Consider the following 21,218-nt stretch of genomic DNA (forward strand, 5'->3'; position numbering starts at 1 on the left):
TGATATCTGAGGCCAAGACTCGATGGAGGTGTGGATATGGGTAAGAAGCCTTCCAGGAAGAGGGAATAGCTAGTGCAAGAGCCCTGAAGTGGGAGCATCATCCGGCTGGAAGGGAATGAGTCGGTAGGCAAATCGGAGAAGAGAGTACAGGGGTGGAGATGAGGAACAGATCATGTAGAGCCTTGTAGGCCATTTAAGTTTTAGGCTTTTTACTGGGAGGAAAATGGGGAGCCTTTGGAGAACTTTGAGCATATGAGGAAATGATCCAACTTAGCTTTTAAAGGATCCCTTTGCTTCAGTAGGGGGAAAACAAACTATAAAGGAGACCATTCTGTTTCTAAAGCATGAGCAATTATTTCTCAGCTCCATGTCATACTCTTTAGTTGTGGCTTGGCCAGGTGATGGAAAGAAACGTGGACTCAGCTCGCAAAAGCTAAATTCCTACACGAGAGCGGCTCCAGCCCAGCAGAGGGAAGCATCTCTGAGAAAGGTCCTCTAACACACAGCAGTGCCCTCCTTAACTACCTCGTTTAAAGGCAGCTTCCTGTTGGTTGGAGTGGCAGCGATACCACCCAATGGTTGCCTGTGTCAATCTGGCTTCTCCAGACAGACGTTGGCGCCAGCCAATAGACGGGCGCGCTGTCCGAGGCTTCTGATTGGCTGTTTCGTTTACCTATAAAAGATGTGCTCCGGCGCGTGGTTTTCCTCTCGCCAGGCGTCCTCGAGTGAGGTTTGTTTGTCTGCTGTGGTCCCGTTGGGGACTGGCGGCGGGAAGGATGGCGGGTGTTCGGGCGTTGTTTGGGGGGTGCTTGGGGACAGCGGGGCCTGGGCCTGTTTGGCCTGGGACCGCGGCGGTGGCGGCAGTGGCAGCCCCGGGCCGGGCCCGGCCGGGCCGGCGGGCGCCCGCGCGTGGCTTACTCCACGTGTGCCTTGGGTTTTGGAGCCCGCCGTGCGGTGGGGACGCGTGTTTGGGGTGTCTTGAGCTCCCTCTTTCTTCTTAGTGACATCGTCTTTAAACCCTGCGTGGCAATCCCTGACGCACCGCCGTGATGCCCAGGGAAGACAGGGCGACCTGGAAGTCCAACTACTTCCTTAAGATCATCGTAAGTGCAGGGTGGGTCCCTGCAGCCCACGGTACTGCCTCGGCCCCGGGCACTCATGGGGACATCAGTTGCCCAGTGCCAAGTGCCTGCTCGTTGCCAGCTACAACGTTAGGCCGTTTTAGGCAGATCTGATTTAATCTTCACAATTTACCGAGATCAGCGGCCCGTACCCCCCCCCCCCCCCCCCCCCCCGCCCGTTGCGGATAAACAAGCTCAGGCAGGTTAAGTGGCTCCTTAGGTGACAGCATTCACGCCCAGGTCTGTCAGCTTCCAGGTAACACTCAGCATACTTTTACTCTCCTGCCTCCGTCTTTGGGAAGGTCTGAGGCAATGAATGAATGACTCATAGAGGCAAGTTGTTGTGTGTTTAGGTCTTATGAGGCAAGAAACTAAACTAAGTGAATGCTTTCTTTTGGCTGGCCTTGCGTTGGGTTATCCCTGCTTAGAAATGCTAACCATGCTGCTCTTCAGGCATTAGGATGAGTTGTGGAGTTTAGTCCTTTGTATTCTTCTTCTTTTATCATGCAGGTTTTTAGACTCACAAAAAACTTAGGATTGAGAAATGATCACATACCCGCAACCTAGGTTCTACAAGTAATGTTTTGTTGCATTTGCTTATGTTGTATTCTGAATATTATAAATCTGACCTTATTTTGGAGCAGTATTTTTTTTCTGTTAATGCAGTCATTTTAGTAAATCAGAAACATGCCTCATAATTGGGAAAAGTCAAAATTGAAAGTTACAATTGAGCTTTTTTTTGGTTGAGTATAGAAACATAATTTTCACAATTCACACTCAGTAAGCAAACCTTTGACAAATCGGGTGTTGTTTCAACTCTGATGGCTGGTAGTGGGAGGAGCTGTCCCAATCCCCGAGTCATTTCAAAAGCATAGAAGAAAGGGAGTGAGATGGAAACCGGTGATTGTGGGATTTGGTTTCTCTTAATCTTTTCCCTCTTTCCTCCTGTGAAACATTGCTTGTTCCTGTAGCAACTTCTGGATGATTACCCGAAATGCTTCATTGTGGGAGCAGACAATGTGGGCTCCAAGCAGATGCAGCAGATCCGCATGTCCCTCCGCGGGAAGGCCGTGGTGCTGATGGGCAAGAACACGATGATGCGCAAGGCCATCCGAGGGCATCTGGAAAACAACCCAGCCTTGGAGAAGTCAGTACATCCTCTTGGATGTCGTTATCTGCCTTCCTCAGTGCCCTTCTCCCCTTTCCTGGAGAAGGATGGTGCTGAAAAGTGACCGTCTCCCTAAACTTCTCTTTGCAGACTGTTGCCTCACATCCGGGGGAATGTGGGCTTTGTGTTCACCAAGGAGGACCTCACTGAGATCAGGGACATGCTGCTGGCCAATAAGGTAAGGGGAGAGTCCGTGTTGGCTGGAGAGATCGTATCATTAATTTTGGCTCCTTAAAAGCAAAAAAATTGTTCTCAGGTTGTGTCTGTGGAGAGAATACTACTCATTGTTTCTCTCTCTCTCCGTTTTTTTTTTTTTTTTTTTTGTTCAGGTGCCAGCTGCCGCCCGTGCTGGTGCCATAGCTCCGTGTGAAGTCACTGTGCCGGCCCAGAACACTGGTCTGGGGCCCGAGAAGACTTCCTTCTTCCAGGCTTTAGGCATCACCACTAAAATCTCTAGGGGCACCATTGAAATCCTGGTGAGTGGACTTGGCTTGCCAGTGCTAGCTGGGCAAGTGGTGGGGGCTCGGGTGCTGCCGACCTGCAGGATGTCCAGGTGTTAACTGCCAACCCCCTTGTTTTTCAGAGTGATGTGCAGCTGATTAAGACTGGAGACAAAGTGGGAGCCAGCGAAGCCACATTGCTGAACATGCTGAACATTTCCCCCTTCTCCTTTGGGCTGGTCATCCAGCAGGTGTTTGACAACGGCAGCATCTACAACCCTGAAGTGCTTGACATCACAGAGGAAACTCTGCATTCTCGCTTCCTGGAGGTACATGCTGCCCATTCCAGGCCCTTGTTGCATTAATAATTGAGAGCGTGTCTAGCTTCAGAATGAATCCTGGCCATGCAGCTGACTAGCCGTGTAATAACCAGGGGCAGTTGTTTCCTCGTCTGTAAAATGGCAGTAACAATATAAAATTGTTGAAAGATTTAATGAATTAATGAGCATAAAGCCTTAGAACAGTGCTGGGCACCCAGTAAAGGCTGTTATTTTAGGGCCTGCAGTAAGACATGAGATTTTGAGTACTGTCAGTGAGTCAAGAGCAGTGAGAAAAGTGGTAGTTAATACATAAATGTTGCCAAGTACCCTGTCTTGGGAGGATGGACTCAGGGACTGTTCTGGCTTAGATTTTGCCACTGATATATTCTCTAATTAACAAGGTGATAGAAGATATTCCTTTTTTCTTGGACGAATGGAATATTGCAATTGTACATACTCTTCAACTCCAGTCCCTTTTGGAAATCTCACTAGTGGGTGAAATTCACATCCAAAACTAATTTAATGTTTTTCTAACTTGGAACACAGTGGTTATGTCAACAGTTTTATATTTTCACAAAATGGTGGCTTTTGAAGTAAATGTCATCATTATGGTATAGGGAATGCCAATGTCGAGAATAAGGGCAAAAAGCATTTATAAGTTATTGGGTCTGAATTTACCTGCCAGAAGCATTTCAGAAGCATTTGGTGTGAGGTGAAGTGTCCTGTGTGAGACTAAGGTACTAACCTTGCAAGTCTTGTTTGCTGTGGAGCTTTGCTTGGACTTCATTGTCACTTTAAAGAGTGATTTTTTTTTCTCTTCCTTCCACAGGGTGTGCGCAATGTTGCCAGCGTGTGTCTGCAGATTGGTTACCCAACTGTTGCATCCGTACCCCATTCTATCATCAATGGGTACAAACGGGTCCTGGCTTTGTCTGTGGAGACTGATTACACCTTCCCACTTGCTGAAAAGGTAAAAAACCCATCAGGACCAGGGACTTCCCTGGTGGTTCAGTGGTTAAGACTGCACTTCAGGTGCAGGGGGTGAGGGATCATCCCTGGTAGGGGAACTGAGATCCTACGTGCTGTGTGGCGCAGCCAAAAGAAAAAGAATCCACCAGGGGGCTTCCTAGGTGGCGCAGTGGTTGAGAATCCGCCTGCCAATGCAGAGGACACGGGTTCGCTCCCTGCTCCAGGAAGATCCCACATGCCACGGAGCAACTAAGCCCCTGCGCCAAAAAAAAAAAAAAAAAAAGAATCCACCAGGACCACAGCAGACCTGACAGGAGGGTAAATAGCTGCCTGCTGAGCTAGTGCTTTTACGATAGTATTTTATGTAGCAGATACATATTTAAGAGTATAGTTGTCCCTCGAAACCGGAAGGCGGGGATTGGTTCTAGGGCTCCCCATGGATACCATAATCCATGGGTGCTTAAGTCCCTTGTATAAAATGGGTGTTACATGTTAAACCATTTCTCAGTTAATACAATGTGAATGCTGTGTAAATGTTTGAAAATACAGTGTAACTGCAGTGTAAATAATTGCCCATGTGTAGCAAATTCAAGTTTGGCTTTTTGGAAAATTTTTCCCTTTTTTTCGAATTGTGATCTGCAGTTGGTTCAATCTGCGAATGGGCCAGCTGTATACTTGAGAGGTTGGGAGGAAGGGGAGGTGTGTCCTCAACCTTAGAAATTACAAGAGGCTTAAAGGAGGGTTAGTTAATGGGTAAGAGCTGGGCCCAAGCTCACCTGGCTATACCCAAGCTCTCCTGCCTGCTCACTTCCAGGGGAAGTCTTCACTGACATGGAAGCTGGCCTTTAGAACTAGAGCTCTGCAGAGGCTGAAGGGTTGTGGGTCGTAGGGGTTGTCGGTGACCATTCTGACCATGAGCGTTCCCCCTTGCTTTAGGTCAAGGCCTTCTTGGCTGATCCGTCTGCATTTGTGGCTGCTGCCCCTGTGGCTGCTGCCAGCACCACTGCCCCTGCTGCCGCCGCCGCAGCCCCAGCCAAAGTTGAAGCAAAGGAGGAGTCGGAGGAGTCGGACGAGGATATGGGATTTGGTCTCTTTGACTAATCACCGAAAAGTGACTAACTCGGCCAACTTTATTTGTGAAACAAGGAAATAAAGGCTTACTTCTCTTACCGGTCTCTGAACTTTTCATTTTGTGCATTTTGAGGTGATAGTGCTATATGCTAGAAACTAAAGCCATGGTAAAATCATAGAGCTTTATTTGTAGTTGACATGTGGTGTCCTCTCTGTAAGTGAATGAAGTATTGCTCTCCTACCATCCTGTACTTTTTCTAGACCCAGCTTTTAACTATTTATATTAAATTGGAATTGATTCCATGACCATCAGGCCACTAGCCCGGGTCACGCTAAGATACTTTGAGTGGGCTTAGTGTCATATTGAGATAAGCACTCAATGAGTGCTGCCAGGGTTTTTCAAACTGGGTGGTGATCCAGTTAAGGAGGAGTTTAGTGGTGACTTATTTAAGGAGATAAAACATCTGGATGCTGTAGATGTTGTGAATCTCACATTTCACTTACCAAGCTGTACTGGGTCATGATGTAAATGTGCCAGTTGTAACCAGGTCTCAAAAGTTTGAAAGCTGTTGCGAACAGGGACAAGGACCGAGCTGTACAGACCATATCTAAACTAGCTACAGAGTTGGCAGGTCTGCATGCCGAATAAAATTTAAACTTTGGACCATGAAGCCCACTACCCCCAGCCTCCCACCCTGTGGCCTTGGCTTGCGCTGTCCCCAGGCAGGCTCCTCCCTCAGCTCCAGGATCTTACCCTGACTGCCAGGTATACCCCTGCTTTTAAACACCCACGTTGTCCACTGTTGGGGTACGGACTAACGGCATAAGACGAGTTCGCTGCCTGCCTATTACCGAGTTGAGTTCCTGCCATCGAAGAAACTCCCCCAGGAAACATCTACGATACACTTCTGCAGAATGGCCTTCACGGCGAAGAGGCCCAAACGGGGGTGCCTGGGCCGGACCTGCGCACTCGTGGGCCGATGCTGCGCGGCGGTCTCACTGTTACGAGCCCTCAGGGACCCTCGTCTCTCACGAGGACGGGCTGAGGAGGGCCCTGGGGAGGAGGCCTTGATAGTGCCCGGCGCGCACCCAGCTCCCCGGTCCGGTGGCCCGCCTGGAAGCCCGCGCTGCCGCGGCCGCCGTCCCGCCCGGGGGCGCCAGGCCCCGCGCCCCTACTGGCTCCCGGCCTCGCCCTGCCGCGTGGGCTCGCGCTGTGACCCGGAAGCACTCCGGAAGCGGTTCCGGAGTCAGCGCCGGCAGGATGGCGGCGGACACGCAGGTGAGGCTGGTGGCTGCGAGGCCAACGCGGCCAGCGACTGGGCGCGGACGGCGGCGGTCGGGCCGGACCGCTCGTGCCGCTGGCGTAGGGGCCCCGGGGGGCGGCAGCTGCGAAGGGCTTGGCCCCGGGGCCGCTTCGGGCCGACCCGTCACGGACCCGAGTCCGTGCAGACCGGCCGCGGGCTCGAGGAGTTAGGGACTTCGGCCTCGGCGGCTGCAGGCCGCCGGGCCCTTCCAGATCCTGATCCTGGAGTTGCCAAAGTTCTCCTTTCGGAGTCTCTGCTCTGTGTCTCCGATGCCCTCCAGCAGTGAGCCCCGGCCGGCGCGAACTCTTCCTTAAACTTTACATTCAGCAAATATTTCTCGAGCACCTACTATGTGCGGGGACTTACAGCCTATTCTTTGGATTCACAGATCTGAGTCTGAGTCTTAGTTGGTCAGTTTCTCTGAGACGCTGGGCAAGTTTCTTAACCTTGCCACGTCTCAGTCTTTTCATCCATAAAATGGGGCTAAACTAATACCTGTCGTGTAGGGTTGTTGTGAGGAGTCAATGAAATAAAGTAGGGATCCATATGTGTTGATGGTTGTTATTAGGTCCAGCGTCAGATAAAAGAATTGTCACAACTCAGAAAGAGTCTTGTCACCCTGAGTGTTGTCACCTGTGAGTACCTCACAGTTCAGGGAAGAACTGCGGAAAACCTTTTTCTTCCACCCTGTCCTTCTTTGTAGCTGTGAGTGTTTTAGGGTGAAAAGACAGTATTATGGGAGAAGGAAACTGGTCTCTAAAAGAGAGCTTGGCTCACTTGGATATCGGGGTGAGGAGATTCATTGATTTTGATCTGGAGGCCCTGAGGCCAGAGAGTGACCCCTTAACCTGAGCATTCAAAAGATGTGTATTGCGGGTTCCTGTGCAAGGGAGGGGCTGGTAGTTTGTTCCAAGTTTGCTATAGTGAATCCTGGAAAACAAACAAACAAACATAGTCTGTTGCGTATTTTGAAAGAGGTTGGGAGAACACATGCTGAATGTGTAACATTAAAACTCAAATGCAGGGACTTCCCTGGTGGTCCAGTGGCTAAGACTCCTCCAGGCTCCGGATGCAGGGGTCCTGGGTTCAGTCCCTGGTCAGGGAACTAGATCCCACATGCTGAAACTGAGAGTTCGCATGCAGCAACGAAGATCCTGCCTGCTGCAACCAAGATCTGGCACAGCCAAGATGAAAACCAAAAAAACTCAGATGCACAAAAAAATCTCTCTAGCACTGTGTTGTTCCATATGGTAGCCAGTTAATTAATAGCCAAGTGGCTACTTAAGTTAGTTAAAATTAAATGAAATTAAAAATTCAGTTCTTCAGTTGCACTAGCCACATGTCAGTGCAGGGGTAGCTGTATGTGGCTGGTGACTACTGCAGTGTGCAGTGCAAAAGAACATTGCCATCATCACAGAAAGTTCTACTGGATAGTGCTGCTCTAGAGAGAAACCTGTGAACTTTTAAGCTCTTTATATCTGCTCTCACCAACAAATGACTTCTCTGGAGGATCTTAGTGTGCTCTTCCTCAGTTTTGTTCTGACAGGGTTCCATGTGGGTAACATTCATTTTCTGATTAAGAAAAAGAAGAGCCTTGAACATGAAATGCTCTTTCATCTTCGGGGAAGAAAGTGTAGCCAGGAATTTAATATTAGCATGGAAAAACAGCCATGTGGGAATTTTTGGTATAGGGTGGGTTATATATATGCATCTATTTTTGCTATCTCCTCCAGCCTCACTAAAACTAGTGAAGAGTTGAAAAAAAAAATAACAAGAATAGGGAGAATGGGGAGCAGACAACAGCAGCAAACTTTTGGAAGCTAGAAAGTGATGAGTAGTAAAGGATAGATACAGGAGACCTGAGGGAAATGAATCCTAAGCCAACAGGGAAGCTGAGAAGCAACCTGATTTACATTGCAGAATCTCTTGACAGCTGGGAATTGGTGGTGTCAGCTATTGTCTGGGAGGGTCAGTGGGGAGGGGCTAAGTTAGGAGGAGTGGTTGAAAACCCTTTTCAGATGCAGTCAGAGCCCCAGCTTTCTCCATCTTGGCAAAAGGCCGGAAGTTTTCTCTCTGGAGAGTGTAAAGCAGGACCACACAGAAGTGTAGGAGGTCCAATATCCATGGAAATAATCAACAAAATAATTCCAGATACTTTCCCTGAACTGAAACATGTGTTTTCAGATCAAAAATGCTCAGCACAATGGATGAAAACACCCACAGCAAAGCACATTAATGTAAAACTTTAGAAACTTGGGCACAAAAAGAAGATCTTAGAAACTTCCGGTGGGGGGGGTCAGGTCTCAGACAAAGGATCAAGAATCAGAATGGGGGACTTCCCTGGTGGCGCTTCCCTGGATAAGACTTCCCTGGATGAGACCCCGTGCTCCCAATGCAGGGGTCCTGGGTTTGATCCCTGGTCAGGGAACTAGATCCCACATGCGTGCCGCAACTAAGAGTTCGCATGCCACAACTAAAGAGCCTGCCTACTGCAACTAAGACCCGATGCAACCAAATAAATAATACAAAAAAAGAAAAAGAATCAGAATGGTGTTGGGGTTCCCAACAATACTGAAATCTAGAACTCAGTGGGGAAAGGTCTTCAGTATTCTGAAGGAAAGTTTCAACCTAGAATTCTGTTTCCAGACTTCAGGTAGGAGGCCAGAGCATTTTCAAACTTGCAAGGACTTCTCGAGATGGAGGATGTGCTTTACTCAAACACAGGAAAGAGTACATTTTCAGGGTGATAAACTGAGACCCAGCTGTAGGAAATCACCCTCCAAATTGAGGCAGCTTAGGAAGCTCTGGGAGAGGCTTCTTCAGGAAGATGGAATTTGGTAGAACACCTGATCTGCCTAAATGTGTTGAGATTTAGACAAGTGGCAAAAAGTTGGGAATCATTAATTAGAACGGATAAAACAAAGCAAAACAAGGTGAGGAGGGAATGTGCAATTATTTAACTCCAAGCTTAATTTTACAAAAAGCTGTGCAAGAGAGTGAACAGGTTATTAAATGGAAATTGAATACCATTTGCATATAATGTAAACACTGAATTACTGGGCTAACCCATTATGAAATAAGAATTGTGTTGGGGAGATGGCAAGGGTCTGTGGTGGGGTTGAAGAGGGAGTCTTTGGTAGAAAGCAGAAGCAACAGCACAAGCAAATAATTTAGCGATATGGAGATACCTACTGAAATAATCAGCCAGTATTGGTGAAAGGGATTGTCCTTGTGTGTGAGGGCATGGGACTGGTTTTTAGGGCAAACCTCCCAGAACTTTTCGACTTTTGACTCTTTAGTTATATACATCAATGGCTATAAAAACAAAAGACAATATTAAAACAAATCATTTGTGTAGAAGACAGTTTTGGACATGATGTTATTCATTGCTAATAGAATTATAGCAGAGATTTAACTATAAGAACTCAGTGTTATTTTATTTCTCTATGCACCCTTGAGTCTTATTCTACTATTAGGGCCTGTTTGTGAAATACCCTCAAAAGAAAAAGATGGTGGGTGTTAGTCACTTGGGTCTTATTATGCCCTGCTCAGCTGCTCCCGTATCCATGACCTGCCTGCTTTGTAGCCTGTAGAATATTGTTCAGGAGCAGATTTTCAGGAGTATTTGCAAACCGCCTCTTTCTAGTTCTTACGCTTATGTCCCCGTGCAAGGGATGCAGTTGTGGTAACATGGATGGTGGTTGAAAGCTAAGGACTTTTTAGCATCAGTTTTTAGACCTGTTGGTTTCAGGTTTAGTTTCAGAAATGCAGGTGCTGTGGGGACTTCCTGGGTGGTGCAGTGGTTAAGAATCCACCTGCCAGTGCAGGAGACATGGGTTCGATCCCTGCTCTGGGAAGATCCCACATGCTGCAGAGCAACTAAGCCCGTGCACCACAACTATTGAGCCTGTGCTTTAGAGCCCATGAGCCACAACTGTTGGGCCCATGTGCCGCAACTACTGAAGCCCACGTGCCTAGAGCCCATGCTCTGTAACAAGAGAAGCCACCACAGTGAGGAGCCTGCATACCACAATGAAGAGTAGCCCCTACTCACTGCAACTAGAGAAAGCCTGTGTGCAGCAAAGAAGACCCAATGCAGCCAATAAATAAATAAATAAATAATTAAATTTATTAAAAAAAAAGAAAAATGCAGGTGCTGTGGCTCTCAACTGCAGTCTGAGCAGTAGCTTCCCCCCTGGGAGTCGGTTTCTTCATCACCTGTAAAATGGGAATATGATGCCTAACTCGAAGGCTTGCTGGTAGTCGTAGCTGATGTTGTGGTCGGGATGAGAGTAAATACTCTACATACACTGTCTCATTTAGTCTCCATAACAGTCGTGAGGTAGGTGCTGTTACCTGCATTATATAGATGGGAGAGCTGAAGGTCAAAGAGGTGACCTAATTTGACTGAGTTTCCACAGCTGGTAGGAGGCAGAGCTGGGATTCAATTTCTTAACCTTTTACTCTTTAGCCAACTGTGCTTCTGACTTGCCAGGATGCTGCTTCCTGCAGGAGGTTTACAAGAGATAATATAAAGGGAACATACCTGGCACATGGTAGGCCCTCCCTAGATTTTGCATAGTTTGGAAAGGATATTTTCTGTCCTGAGGTTTTTGCCTTTGGCCTTGCCTCTTTTTGTCCAAGTTTAAGTGAAGTATATTGAGTGGCTGACTGGTTGGGTTAAAAGCAGTACATCTCAACGGGAGGTGATTGTGTCCCTCAGGAGATGTTTGACAATGTCTGGAAACAATTGGGATAGCTACAACTGTGGTGGGAGGATGGGGTGCTGCTACTGGTGTCCAGTGGGTAGAGGCCAGGAATGCTGCTCAAAATCGTATGATGTACAAAGGCAGCCCCTACAACAAAGAATCATCCAGCCCCCAAAGTCAGGAGTGTGGAGGCTGAGAAACCCTAGGTTAGAGAGAGCTTCACTGAATTCTATGGCCTCCCCCCTGCAGTGTTTTGTAGTCTGTTGAAATTTTCTCTGTGGATTTGGTATTCACAGGTCTCGGAGACACTAAAGCGTTTTGCAGGGAAGGTGACAACAGCCAGTGTGAAAGAACGCAGAGAAATCCTCAGTGAGCTGGGGAAATGTGTGGCCGGAAAAGGTATTTATTTCCATTTCATTTCATTTCAAACTAAATTGGGTTGTCTGTTTAGAACCATGGCTGCTTTTCCTCCTCACAGCAACTTCTGTCTTCACTGTCTATATTTACGTGTTATAATGTGCATTGAAACAGTTGGGTTGGTGGAGAGTTTATCCTTCTAGGTGCGAAAGCTTTTTACAGTTTTAGCCATTTTGTTTGGAAATAGTTCTCAAAGATCCCAACAATCTTTCATTTTTTCTTTTTTTTTTTGCTTAAAAATTGTATTATTTGGTTTTAGTAATCTTTTTTGTTTTAAAGAATTTTACCGAGATATAATTGACATACAATAAACTGCATATCCAACGATCTTTCTTAAATAATTTATTGGATGCAAAAACATTTTTTTTATGACTGGGGGGCACCGTTTTTCTCAGTCAATGTTCCTTGCAAATCAGCCAGATGGTGGCAAGTGATTGGCTGGTAAAGGATTCCAAGATCATGTAAGTTTGGGAGATGTCACATTTTAATCCAGTATTTCCTTGAACCTCTTTTTTTTTCTTTTCGCCAAAAACCTGTGTAGGGTGTGGGCAGCACATTTTGGGAAATGCTGAGCACGTGTAGTTATCCTCATTCTGTGCCATAAGCAAGGGCTCTTGCTGCACACTGTGGCGGGGTGTGTAAGACTAGATTGCCTTCAGCCAATAAACACTCATTAGTTTCTGAGTCTCCTCTTGGTATGTTTTTACTGTGCAGCAGTGGTTTTCAAAATTTGGTCCCTGGACCAGCAATATTAGCATCACCTCAGCACTTGTGTGAGATACAGAGTCTCAGCTCCATCCCCAGAGACTCAGGTTTACAAAAGCCTTGAAGGTGGAACCCAGCATCTGTGTTTTAACAAGCCCCCAGGTGATTCCTGTGTTTGCTGCAGTTCGAGAACCATGGTGGTATAGAGTCGGGTCTCCTTTTCTGTCAATTTTCACTTCTTGTTAGCAAAGAGCCTGCTTCCTACCACTCTCACCCCCATTCTTTTTTTTTTTTTTTTTTTTTAACCCCCATTCTCATTTGCTGCTTCCAATCTTCTGATGCCTGGGTACATACCCAAGCTTGTAAAGTTGTGTGTAAATCAAGTAAATTGCTGTCTGTGAGCTTCTAAGAGATTTTCCTGTGGATCAAAGCTTTAGTGTATGAGTTTTATGGCACTTTCAAAAGTCTCTCAGATCACTTCTCAGCAGAGTTCCAGTTAGAAAAGGCTGCCATGTGACAGTTGTCGGCTGGACACCCTGAGCCATAGTGGCTAACTCCCTGCTAAGTAACTGCGGAGTACGACACTTTTCCCCATTTTGTGGAGTAAGGAGTTTGACATGTATGGGTGAAGTTTATGAACTACTCAGGGCCTTTTCAGGGTGATTTTACTCTTTAGTAACCCTAAAATTCTACCATTCAGGGTGAATTACATTTGCAAAATGTTTGTAGCCTTTGATGTGCAAGTTGACTGGGGGACATCCCCACATGAAATGGTTAGTTTTCAATTTCCTAATTTTCTGAGTCTAAGGAGGAGTCGTGCATAGTGATAGCTATCCTGGCCTCTCCTTTTGTTAGGGTAGCAGGTCACCAGGTGAGTTCCTCAAAGGTGGGGTAAGGTATTTTCCGCCAGGCTCAGGAGCTGAAGGCTTCCTCAAAGCTGTTGAACCCTGGATGCTGGATGCGTGGATGGTCAGCCTGGCTCAGTCCAGCCTGGCCCTGAGGCCTCTGATGCTCTCCTCAGTCCTGCCTCCCTGTACTTGACGCCTGAGACTCGCCGAGGCCATGTCTGCTGTGCCTGATCTTTCCAGTCACAGGCCTCTAGTGCAGAGTCAGAGATGAAGGGCTTCGCGTTCCGGCCATGGCTCTGCCACTTGCAGGTTGCAGGACCCGGCTCAGGTTACCTAACCTGTGAGCCTGTCTCCTTGCTTTGAGTGTGGAGATAGCAAGTAGTGCCTCCCTCACAGGGTGAGACTGAGGAGTGAATGAGAACACGTGGGGATGGTGCCTGACGCGATGCCTGGCTGTGGTCAACACCCTGTGTCTATTAGCTGTTATTACTACTGTTCTCTTAACCACAACCTGTTCCCCGCCCTAGTCGCTTTTTTCCTCAGTTACTGAGATAGACTCAAATCAGATGGGCCAATACCAGGCTCAGGGCCCTGGGGGAGCTGGGACCCTGCCCCTTTTTCATTCGCCTGCCTGAGGTGTGAGGCCCTGTGCGAGCCCTTTGTGGGCCTCCTGCTCTCGGTGCCTCCCACGCTGGTCAGTCTGACACTCAGCTTGCATTTCCCCCATCAGACCCTCCCCGCTTTATCTGTGGGCTTCAGTCGGGCATGCGGAACCCGTCACAGGTTGGCTGTAGATGCACCAGTTTCTCTTTCACAGGCATTGTGCCTTCTTGTCCCGGGCACTTCTGCTCACATTAACACCACTCAGCGTGCACACTGCTCTTCCCATTTGTCCACAGCCTGCTTATCTGTTAGGCCAAGCTTCTGTGTCCTTAAATCCATCAGAAACCACTCTGTTATAGGTGTTCTCCCCTTTTCTGATCCCTCATGGGAACTGAATTTTTTCCTATATTTTAAAAGCATTTATTAGAGTGTACATAAAGAAAAGTACACATACCGTTAGTGAACAGCTCATTGAATTATCACCAACTAAACACAGCCGTGTAGCCAGCACCGGGATCAAGAAGTGGAGCAGTTCCAGTACTGTGGCACCTCCCCTCAACAGCATAAAAAAATTTTGAGGTCACTTGCCTTAGCTTCATTCACTTAACAGATGTCTGCCTGAGAGCCTTCCTGTACCAGATGTTTCTCTAGAGTCCTATTTTATCATTACTTTTTCCTGTTGGGAATTCTATCTCAAATGCATGGGGAGTTTCCAGTGGGCAGAGATGTCAGCAGAATGCCAGGCTCAAGCAGATGCCCAGGAAGCAGTTTTTACTGACTAACCTCTGTGTAATCTTTGGTTTTAGATCTGCCGGAGGGAGCAGTGAAAGGCCTCTGCAAATTATTCTGCTTGACTCTGCATCGATACAGGCAAGTCCCGACCAATGGCCCAGTGTCCAGAGGAGTTTGTGCAGAAATGTGGTATAGGGTAGTGGTTAGAGCCCAGGCTTTGAAGCCGGACTGTCTGGGTCCTGGGCAAGTTACTGAACCTCTCTGTGCCTCAGTTTCCTCATCTGCAGAATAGGGATGATGCTTTTACCTACCTCATAGCTGGTTGTTAGTAAGTGTCAAGTTCGTGTCACTTGGCCTAGTTTGAGGCCCATAGTAAGTGTTCCATAAAAGTAGATGTAGCTCTCACAGCCTCAAGGCTCATTTGCCCTTATTAGCTGCTTCCAGAACTCTAGGATGAGGTAGATTTACCCAGTTACTTCCTAATCCCATCATCTATGACCCACTGGAATACAGTACAGTCTGATTTTCCTGAGAAAGACCAGGCTTGGCCTAAGCCCCCCTGCCCTGAGTCCACATGTTCCCCTTCATTCCTCCCCCTAGAGATGCAGCCTCGCGCAGGGCCCTGCAGGCAGCCATCCAGCAGTTGGCTGAGGCCCAGCCAGAAGCCACGGCTAAGAACCTTCTGCACTCTCTGCAGTCTTCAGGCATTGGCTCCAAAGCAGGTGTTCCCAGGTAAGAGGTAAAGGGTGGCCCATTGGGGGTTGGTGGAGTCCTACTCGGGAGGACCCAGTGCAGATGAACAGGTATGAACATGCCTGCCTCTTTCCCCTTTACAACTCTGAGGGGTGCCAGCAGTCTGCCTCCTGAATGGAGGGAGAAGCCAGGATGTCAGGCCCGGTGGAGAAACCGCTTTCCTGAGGATCAGAGTTAGGAAACCAGTGGAAGCAAGGCCATTTTAAGGAGAAACCAGATGCCCACCAGGCACTGAAGGGCGGAACCATCCTTTAGCTTTTATAGTTGTGAGTGCTGAGAGGTGGGAGTTAGGCACTCCTTGCTTGAGTTGTCACAGATGATTTGTGGGGAACAAGTTTCCAGTTCTGTCTGGTTGTAGGTTAGTGGGGGGTCTTACATATCAGGCAGGGCCTTGGGGTGAGCATTTGTCCTCAAGATGGAGGCTGCTGCTCTGACCTCGCCTCTCCCCTTCCCTCCCCTCTCAGTAAGAGCAGTGGCTCAGCCGCCTTGCTGGCCCTGTCCTGGACCTGCCTGCTGGTGCGCATTGTCTTTCCCTCGAGAGCCAAGCGGCAAGGAGACATCTGGAACAAACTGGTAGGTTCCCCAGGGCTTTGGAGTCGTGCGATCAGCTCTCTGCACATAGTTGGGACATGTTTAAGCATCTTCTCTGGCCAGTGCTCTTAGTGCCAGGTGACCAGGCACTTTGAGTTACCCTGAGGTGTGTGACTTTGGTGGATGGCCGTGAGGGCAGCATAACCACATTCATCTATTTATGAAATATCTTTGAGCTTTCTTGAGTCAGGCCTGGTGCTAGGCCCTGGGAATACAGTGATGAGCAAGAGAAACATGGTCCCTGCCTTCATGGCGTGTGTGGAAGATGTGACAGCCCAGAATGGGGAAGACAGCCAGAAAACAAGTAAACCAGAAAATCGTGTAAATCATTTTGGTTTTTTATGGCTAATCATTCCTTTCCCTTTGTTTGGATTGCAGTGTTGAACTGGCTAATGGAATGGAATTCTTGCCATGTGCTTTGATCCTTAAATTCTCTCCTCGCATTCTATGCCTGCTTCTTCCACATTCCCTGCCTTGCCTTTCAGTATGTCTGCTAACTAGAGATGGCCCAGTAGGCCAGGTTGGGAGATTCTTTTGAATGTCTAGATATGTTTAGTGGAGGGCAAGAGGAATGGTCTTACCGTTTAACAAAAAGGAGTCTGAGGATTTTGGTACGGATTCGATTCTTGGCTGTGATATTAAGCCAAATACCTAATATCTGAGCCCATTTCCCATTGCAGCAAAAATGGGGAAAAAGTACCACTCACCCATCCACCTCAAAGAGTTGCGCTGAAGAGGGGCTCAGAAGAGGTGTGAAAGGGCTGTCGAAACTTACAGAGGGCTGTGCAGGTAAACGAGGAGCGGCAGTAGCAAACCATAAGCATCTCTACCTGACACAACCAGCTTGTAAGACTTATTGAGGCCTCATCCCTGGGAGCTTATCCAGCACACTTCTGGGGATGACCATAGATTGGCCATCAGCAGTTGATGGAAGGATAAGAACACTGAAACCTCACAGGTAGTGGATGTGCTGGAAACCTATCTTCAGCGTGTGGGTTCTGTTGTTACCAAAAGGCCTTCTTGTAAGATGATTTATCACAGCCTCCCTCATTGGCTTTCTCCAGTGAATTCTCATAACTTTGGCCAAGGTAAGTCAGCGTGCTTGTGCGCTAGTGAGTGGGAGGGGTCAACCCCGGAGTGTAGTGTTTATGGGACAGGATGCATCAGGAGCTTGAGACCATGGTGGTTTTTTCTCTGTCTTGAATCTAGGTTTTTCCTTTGGTTGTTGCTCATGTTGACTATACACATAGGTTGTAGTTCATTCAGTTACTTAAGTATTTGTTGAGCGCCTGCTGTGTGCCGGGTGCTGTTCAAGGAGCTGAGGCTGAAGCAGGAGACAGGTGAGAGGACCTTGCTGTTTCATAGCTTTCAGTCCTGGTGAGAGGGAAGACACAAGCAAGTCCACACATAAACGACAAGGTGTAGAGTCGCACAGCAGAAAAGCAGGCAGGAGGATGGAGAGAGTGGGTGGACAGTGATGGTGGGAGGAAGACCTTCGGAGGAGGTACCATTTGAGCAGAGACCTAAAGGATGTGAAAGAACAAACCATGTCCAAATCAAGGGCTAGAATGTTCCAGGAAGAAGGAACAGCAATATAGTCCTGAATATGATATCAGCAAGCTTAAAAAGCTGTTTCAATTAAAAAAAAACAAACAAATTGTTCAGTATTCAAGTGTAGAACCATATGCCAGTTTCCTTCCCACCCCTTCCCTAGCCACCTTGGTCCCCCACTATTACTAGTTCCTTATGTAGTAGAGATGTTCTTTGTATATATGACTAAATAGACTTTTTTATACACATGGTAGCATACACACAAACTTTTTTCTTTCACCTTGTGTTTTTTTCTTTAACTGAATTTAGAATTTGTTGCAGAGTATTATATAGAGAGTTTCTCATTCTTTATGACTGTTTACTAACTCTTTGAGTGGATGTACCACAATATATATAACTAGTCCCCTGTTGATGACCATTTATGTTGTTTAGTCTTTTATTATAAAAAATGTTGCCATGAATAACTGTACATCTGCAATTTTGTACACATGCAAATGGAATTTGGAAGACTTCTTAAGCACGCCCTTTCTCTCAGGGTGGCAGTCCACAGTGCTCGCCAGTGATCTTGGGTGCTTATGGTACATACAGTCTCTGTGAGGCTTTTTAATCGAGCACCTATTATGTGCTTCCCTCTGGGTTGGACAGTGAGCTCCCCGCAGGCAGGATCAGCATATCCGTCTTCACTGCTGTATTCACAGTGCCTAGCACAGTGCCTGCCATTTCGTCAGTGCTCACTGCCTGTGGAATTAATGGAGGAATAGTCAAGGGAGATGAAAGAGGTGTATGAAACAGGATGCTTACCCTTTTTCCACATGGCACTTACCTCGCTGGAATTATGTATTCATTTGTGTGTTTATTTAGTATCTTTTTCTCACTCTGGAGTATGAGGTGCATGAAAGCAAGGACCATGTCTGTCTTATTATCCACGTGTTTTCATTGTCTGACTCATAGTAGGTGCTCAACAAATACTTATTAATGAAGTGCATGAGTGAACAGATATAATTCCAGGACAAGGCTAAGTGGAGGGGCAAGGGGTGGAGGGAAGAGGATCTGGCTGGAGCCGGGTGGTAGAAGCCTGGCGGGGATGACCTCAGGTTCTGACAGGCCTGACGAAGGTTTTGGGCAGGCTGTGAGGGCCATGGGACCTCCACTCCTGTTTTACGTGCAGAACTGAGCCTCCCTGTCCCTGCAGGTGGAGGTGCAGTGCCTGCTCCTGCTGGAGGTGCTAGGCGGCTCCCATAAGCATGCCGTGGATGGTGCTGTGAAGAAGCTCACCAAGCTGTGGAAAGAGGTGACAGGAGGCAGCAGGGGGTGGCGGGCATTGCTTCTTCTGCGCCACCCCCACTGCCGTCTGATTCACCTGCTTTACCTGTTCCTCTTCAGAACCCGGGGCTGGTGGAACAGTACTTGTCAGCCATTCTCAGCCTAGAACCCAACCAGAACTATGCAGGCATGCTGGGGCTGCTGGTGCAGTTCTGCACGAGCCACAAAGAGATGGACGTGGTCAATCAGCACAAGGCAAGTGGACTCTCTGGAGGGAAAGAGGGCGCGCTTGTTTTGCCCTGGTGGCCCCAGATGCTGGCCTCATCTGAAGTCTGTTGGCTTTCTCACCTGAGACCCTGGCCTTTTGCAGTGATGTATGAAGTTTGGGTAGTTGGACAGTTTCCCCTCCAGTTCTGTCTTGGGGTGCATCCTGCCATAGCTGTGGGGTGGGATGGTCATATGTCTGTTCATGTAGCCGTTTATTCCCCGACCACTGAGCAGCTGCCTTGTGCCAAGCTCTGTGCCAGGTGTTGGGGATGCAGCAGCGAGTGAGGGGGCTGTGATCCCTGCCCGGCCGGGACTGAGTCTGAGGAGGCTGCCGTTAGACAGATTGTCATCTCGTTATCTCTGTGAGAAGTGCTACAGAGGAGAAGCGCAAGAGGCTGTGATATTCTGTGGCGGGGAGCTGTCTTAGGCCGTGGGTCAGGGAACTGTCTCTAATGAAGGAACTTAAAGGGTGAATAGGCATTAACAAGGACAAGAGGTGAGGAAGGGCATTTTGGGCAGAGGGAGCAGCGTGTGGGCAGGAACATAGAGGAGGAAGTGCAGTTGGAGGGGCACGTGGGTGCTGGGGTGAGAGAAGGTAGCAGGCAGGCCTGTGAGCCATGCAAGGACTTGGACTTCATCCCAGGAGCCACGGAAGACTGTGGAAGGCTTTTAGGTGGCGAATGGCATGATCACTGGGATCTCCATGCTTGACACCAGGATATTTGGGGCACTGATGGGAATTTTTTAGAAGCATTCCCACAAAAGGGATCTCAGAATGTCAGGGTCTAACCAGGTCTCTGTATCCCTAGAGTGCCCTGCTGGGTTTTTATATGAAGAACATTCTGATGAGCAAAGTGAAGCCTCAGAAGCATCTGTTGGTGAGCGAGAGGGGCCCTTACTTCCCCAGGCAAATCCCGTCTTAAATTCTGTGATTCAGAACCATCCTTTATTCTTGGTCTGTTCCCACGAGTGCTGGGGACTTGACTCCTTTCTCTTTGTAGGATAACTGTGCCCCTCTGCTCCGGTACATGTCCCACTCGGAGTTTAAGGATCTCATACTGCCCACCATACAGAAGTCCTTACTGAGGAGTCCAGAGAATGTTATTGAAAGTAGGTTGCTGGCATGCAGGACGGTGGGAGGGAGTTGAAGTTGCCTGATAAGCTGGATCCCCACTACTTGGCAACAGGAAGGGTTTGGGGTAGGGGGAGGTGTATTCACTGTTTGCCCCATTGGGCCCTTGGGAGAGAGATCGGGGCCCTTTCAAGAGTATGTTGAAAGTAATGGGCCCTCTTGCTGGAAGAATGCACAAAAGTATACCCGTTTAAAATATGGCATAGATTTTTAGAGGTCTAAGAACCTTCTGGAAACCAGATTAAGAACCTTTGTTCTAGATAGGTTGACCTTGGTGTGGAGGTGGCACTTGAAACCATGGGATATGAGAGCTGAGTCTCTGTCCCTTTTTATCTTGGTAAGAGGTGTGGGTGGAATGTCGGAGGGGCAGTGTTTTGCCAGTTGGGATGGGGCAGTGAACAGCTCTACAGCAGAGCTGTGGGACAAAAGTGTGACTACCGAGTGACCATGTGGAGAGGAAGAGTGGTCACGTTCTACGTGGCTGGACAGCATGGGGATTCCGGCAGAAGCGGGCATTTCCCCCAGAGGCTGACATGGTGCGTGCTTTCTGTCCCCCTCAGCTATCTCCAGTCTGTTGGCATCCGTGACTCTCGATCTCAGCCAGTATGCCCTGGACATCGTGAAAGGACTGGCTGGTGAGTGTCCCGCCCCTCCCAGCCCCTGGAATGGCACCTTGGGTTGTGGTTGTACTTGTGCCAATTATTGTAGAAAAAGGGGTAGGAAACAGCTCAGTTTAGAAGTAAACTACAGTTGCATAGTTTCTTTCCTAAGATCCTTTAAAATGCGGACACAGAGCCAGGATTAAAGAGTTGGGAAAACAAAGATGAGAGCCTGGCTGCTCGGCTCTCGGCAGCTTCTGAGCAGCGGCTCTCCGTGTCCAGGTCAGCTGAAGTCCAACAGCCCCCGCCTGATGGACGAAGCCGTGCTGGCGCTGCGGAACCTGGCCCGCCAGTGCAGTGACTCCTCGGCGATGGAAGCCCTGGCCAGGCACCTGTTTGCTATCCTCGGAGGTGGGCAGGCCTTCCCAGGCACGGGGATGGCCAAGGTGTGGCCTCCGGCACTCCCTGGGCCATGGGGCCTGATGGGGCTTGGTGCTCTGAGTCTGCTTGTGACGAGAATGTGAACAGAAGCACGTGCAGAGCACTATCGATGGGGGTGATCTCAGTTTTAAGTATAGACATTGTGTGCAAAGGGGTAAAAATAGAGGGAGATCCACCAGAATGTTAATAATATTTTTAGGTAGTGGGAACATGG

At 48.3% G+C, this 21,218-nt stretch overlaps 2 protein-coding genes across 2 annotated transcripts in view; both read left to right on the forward strand.

The window, feature by feature from the left end:
• The first annotated feature begins 677 nt into the window (after positions 1 to 677).
• On the forward strand, positions 678 to 5,187 carry RPLP0 (ribosomal protein lateral stalk subunit P0). The gene is made up of 8 exons (XM_057746184.1): positions 678 to 730; positions 1,002 to 1,103; positions 2,093 to 2,268; positions 2,380 to 2,467; positions 2,619 to 2,765; positions 2,873 to 3,058; positions 3,879 to 4,019; positions 4,955 to 5,187. The coding sequence occupies exons 2-8, from the start codon at positions 1,050 to 1,052 to the stop codon at positions 5,117 to 5,119; spliced, it is 957 nt and encodes a 318-aa protein (XP_057602167.1). The 5' UTR covers positions 678 to 730; positions 1,002 to 1,049; the 3' UTR covers positions 5,120 to 5,187.
• A 1,149-nt stretch (positions 5,188 to 6,336) lies between these two features.
• GCN1 (GCN1 activator of EIF2AK4) overlaps positions 6,337 to 21,218 on the forward strand; it is a 54,827-nt gene continuing 39,945 nt past the window's right edge. The window contains exons 1-11 of the mRNA XM_057745107.1: positions 6,337 to 6,368; positions 11,399 to 11,501; positions 14,482 to 14,545; positions 15,008 to 15,139; positions 15,625 to 15,733; positions 18,495 to 18,593; positions 18,686 to 18,820; positions 19,642 to 19,710; positions 19,834 to 19,942; positions 20,525 to 20,599; positions 20,846 to 20,974. Coding sequence (XP_057601090.1) covers positions 6,351 to 6,368; positions 11,399 to 11,501; positions 14,482 to 14,545; positions 15,008 to 15,139; positions 15,625 to 15,733; positions 18,495 to 18,593; positions 18,686 to 18,820; positions 19,642 to 19,710; positions 19,834 to 19,942; positions 20,525 to 20,599; positions 20,846 to 20,974 — 1,042 coding nt within the window. The 5' untranslated portion in view covers positions 6,337 to 6,350. The remainder of the gene's footprint in view (positions 6,369 to 11,398; positions 11,502 to 14,481; positions 14,546 to 15,007; positions 15,140 to 15,624; positions 15,734 to 18,494; positions 18,594 to 18,685; positions 18,821 to 19,641; positions 19,711 to 19,833; positions 19,943 to 20,524; positions 20,600 to 20,845; positions 20,975 to 21,218) is intronic.

Source organism: Hippopotamus amphibius, chromosome 8 (genome assembly GCF_030028045.1).
Source record: "Hippopotamus amphibius kiboko isolate mHipAmp2 chromosome 8, mHipAmp2.hap2, whole genome shotgun sequence".
NCBI lineage: Eukaryota > Metazoa > Chordata > Mammalia > Artiodactyla > Hippopotamidae > Hippopotamus > Hippopotamus amphibius.

Excerpts from the sequence above, each read along its gene's own strand:
- RPLP0 (XM_057746184.1), top strand. The coding sequence starts at position 1,050 with ATGCCCAGGGAAGACAGGGCGACCTGGAAGTCCAACTACTTCCTTAAG. Across the intron at positions 1,104-2,092 it reads ACTACTTCCTTAAGATCATC|CAACTTCTGGATGATTACCC; the intron begins GTAAGTGCAGGG and ends TTGTTCCTGTAG. Across the intron at positions 2,468-2,618 it reads ACATGCTGCTGGCCAATAAG|GTGCCAGCTGCCGCCCGTGC; the intron begins GTAAGGGGAGAG and ends TTTTTTGTTCAG.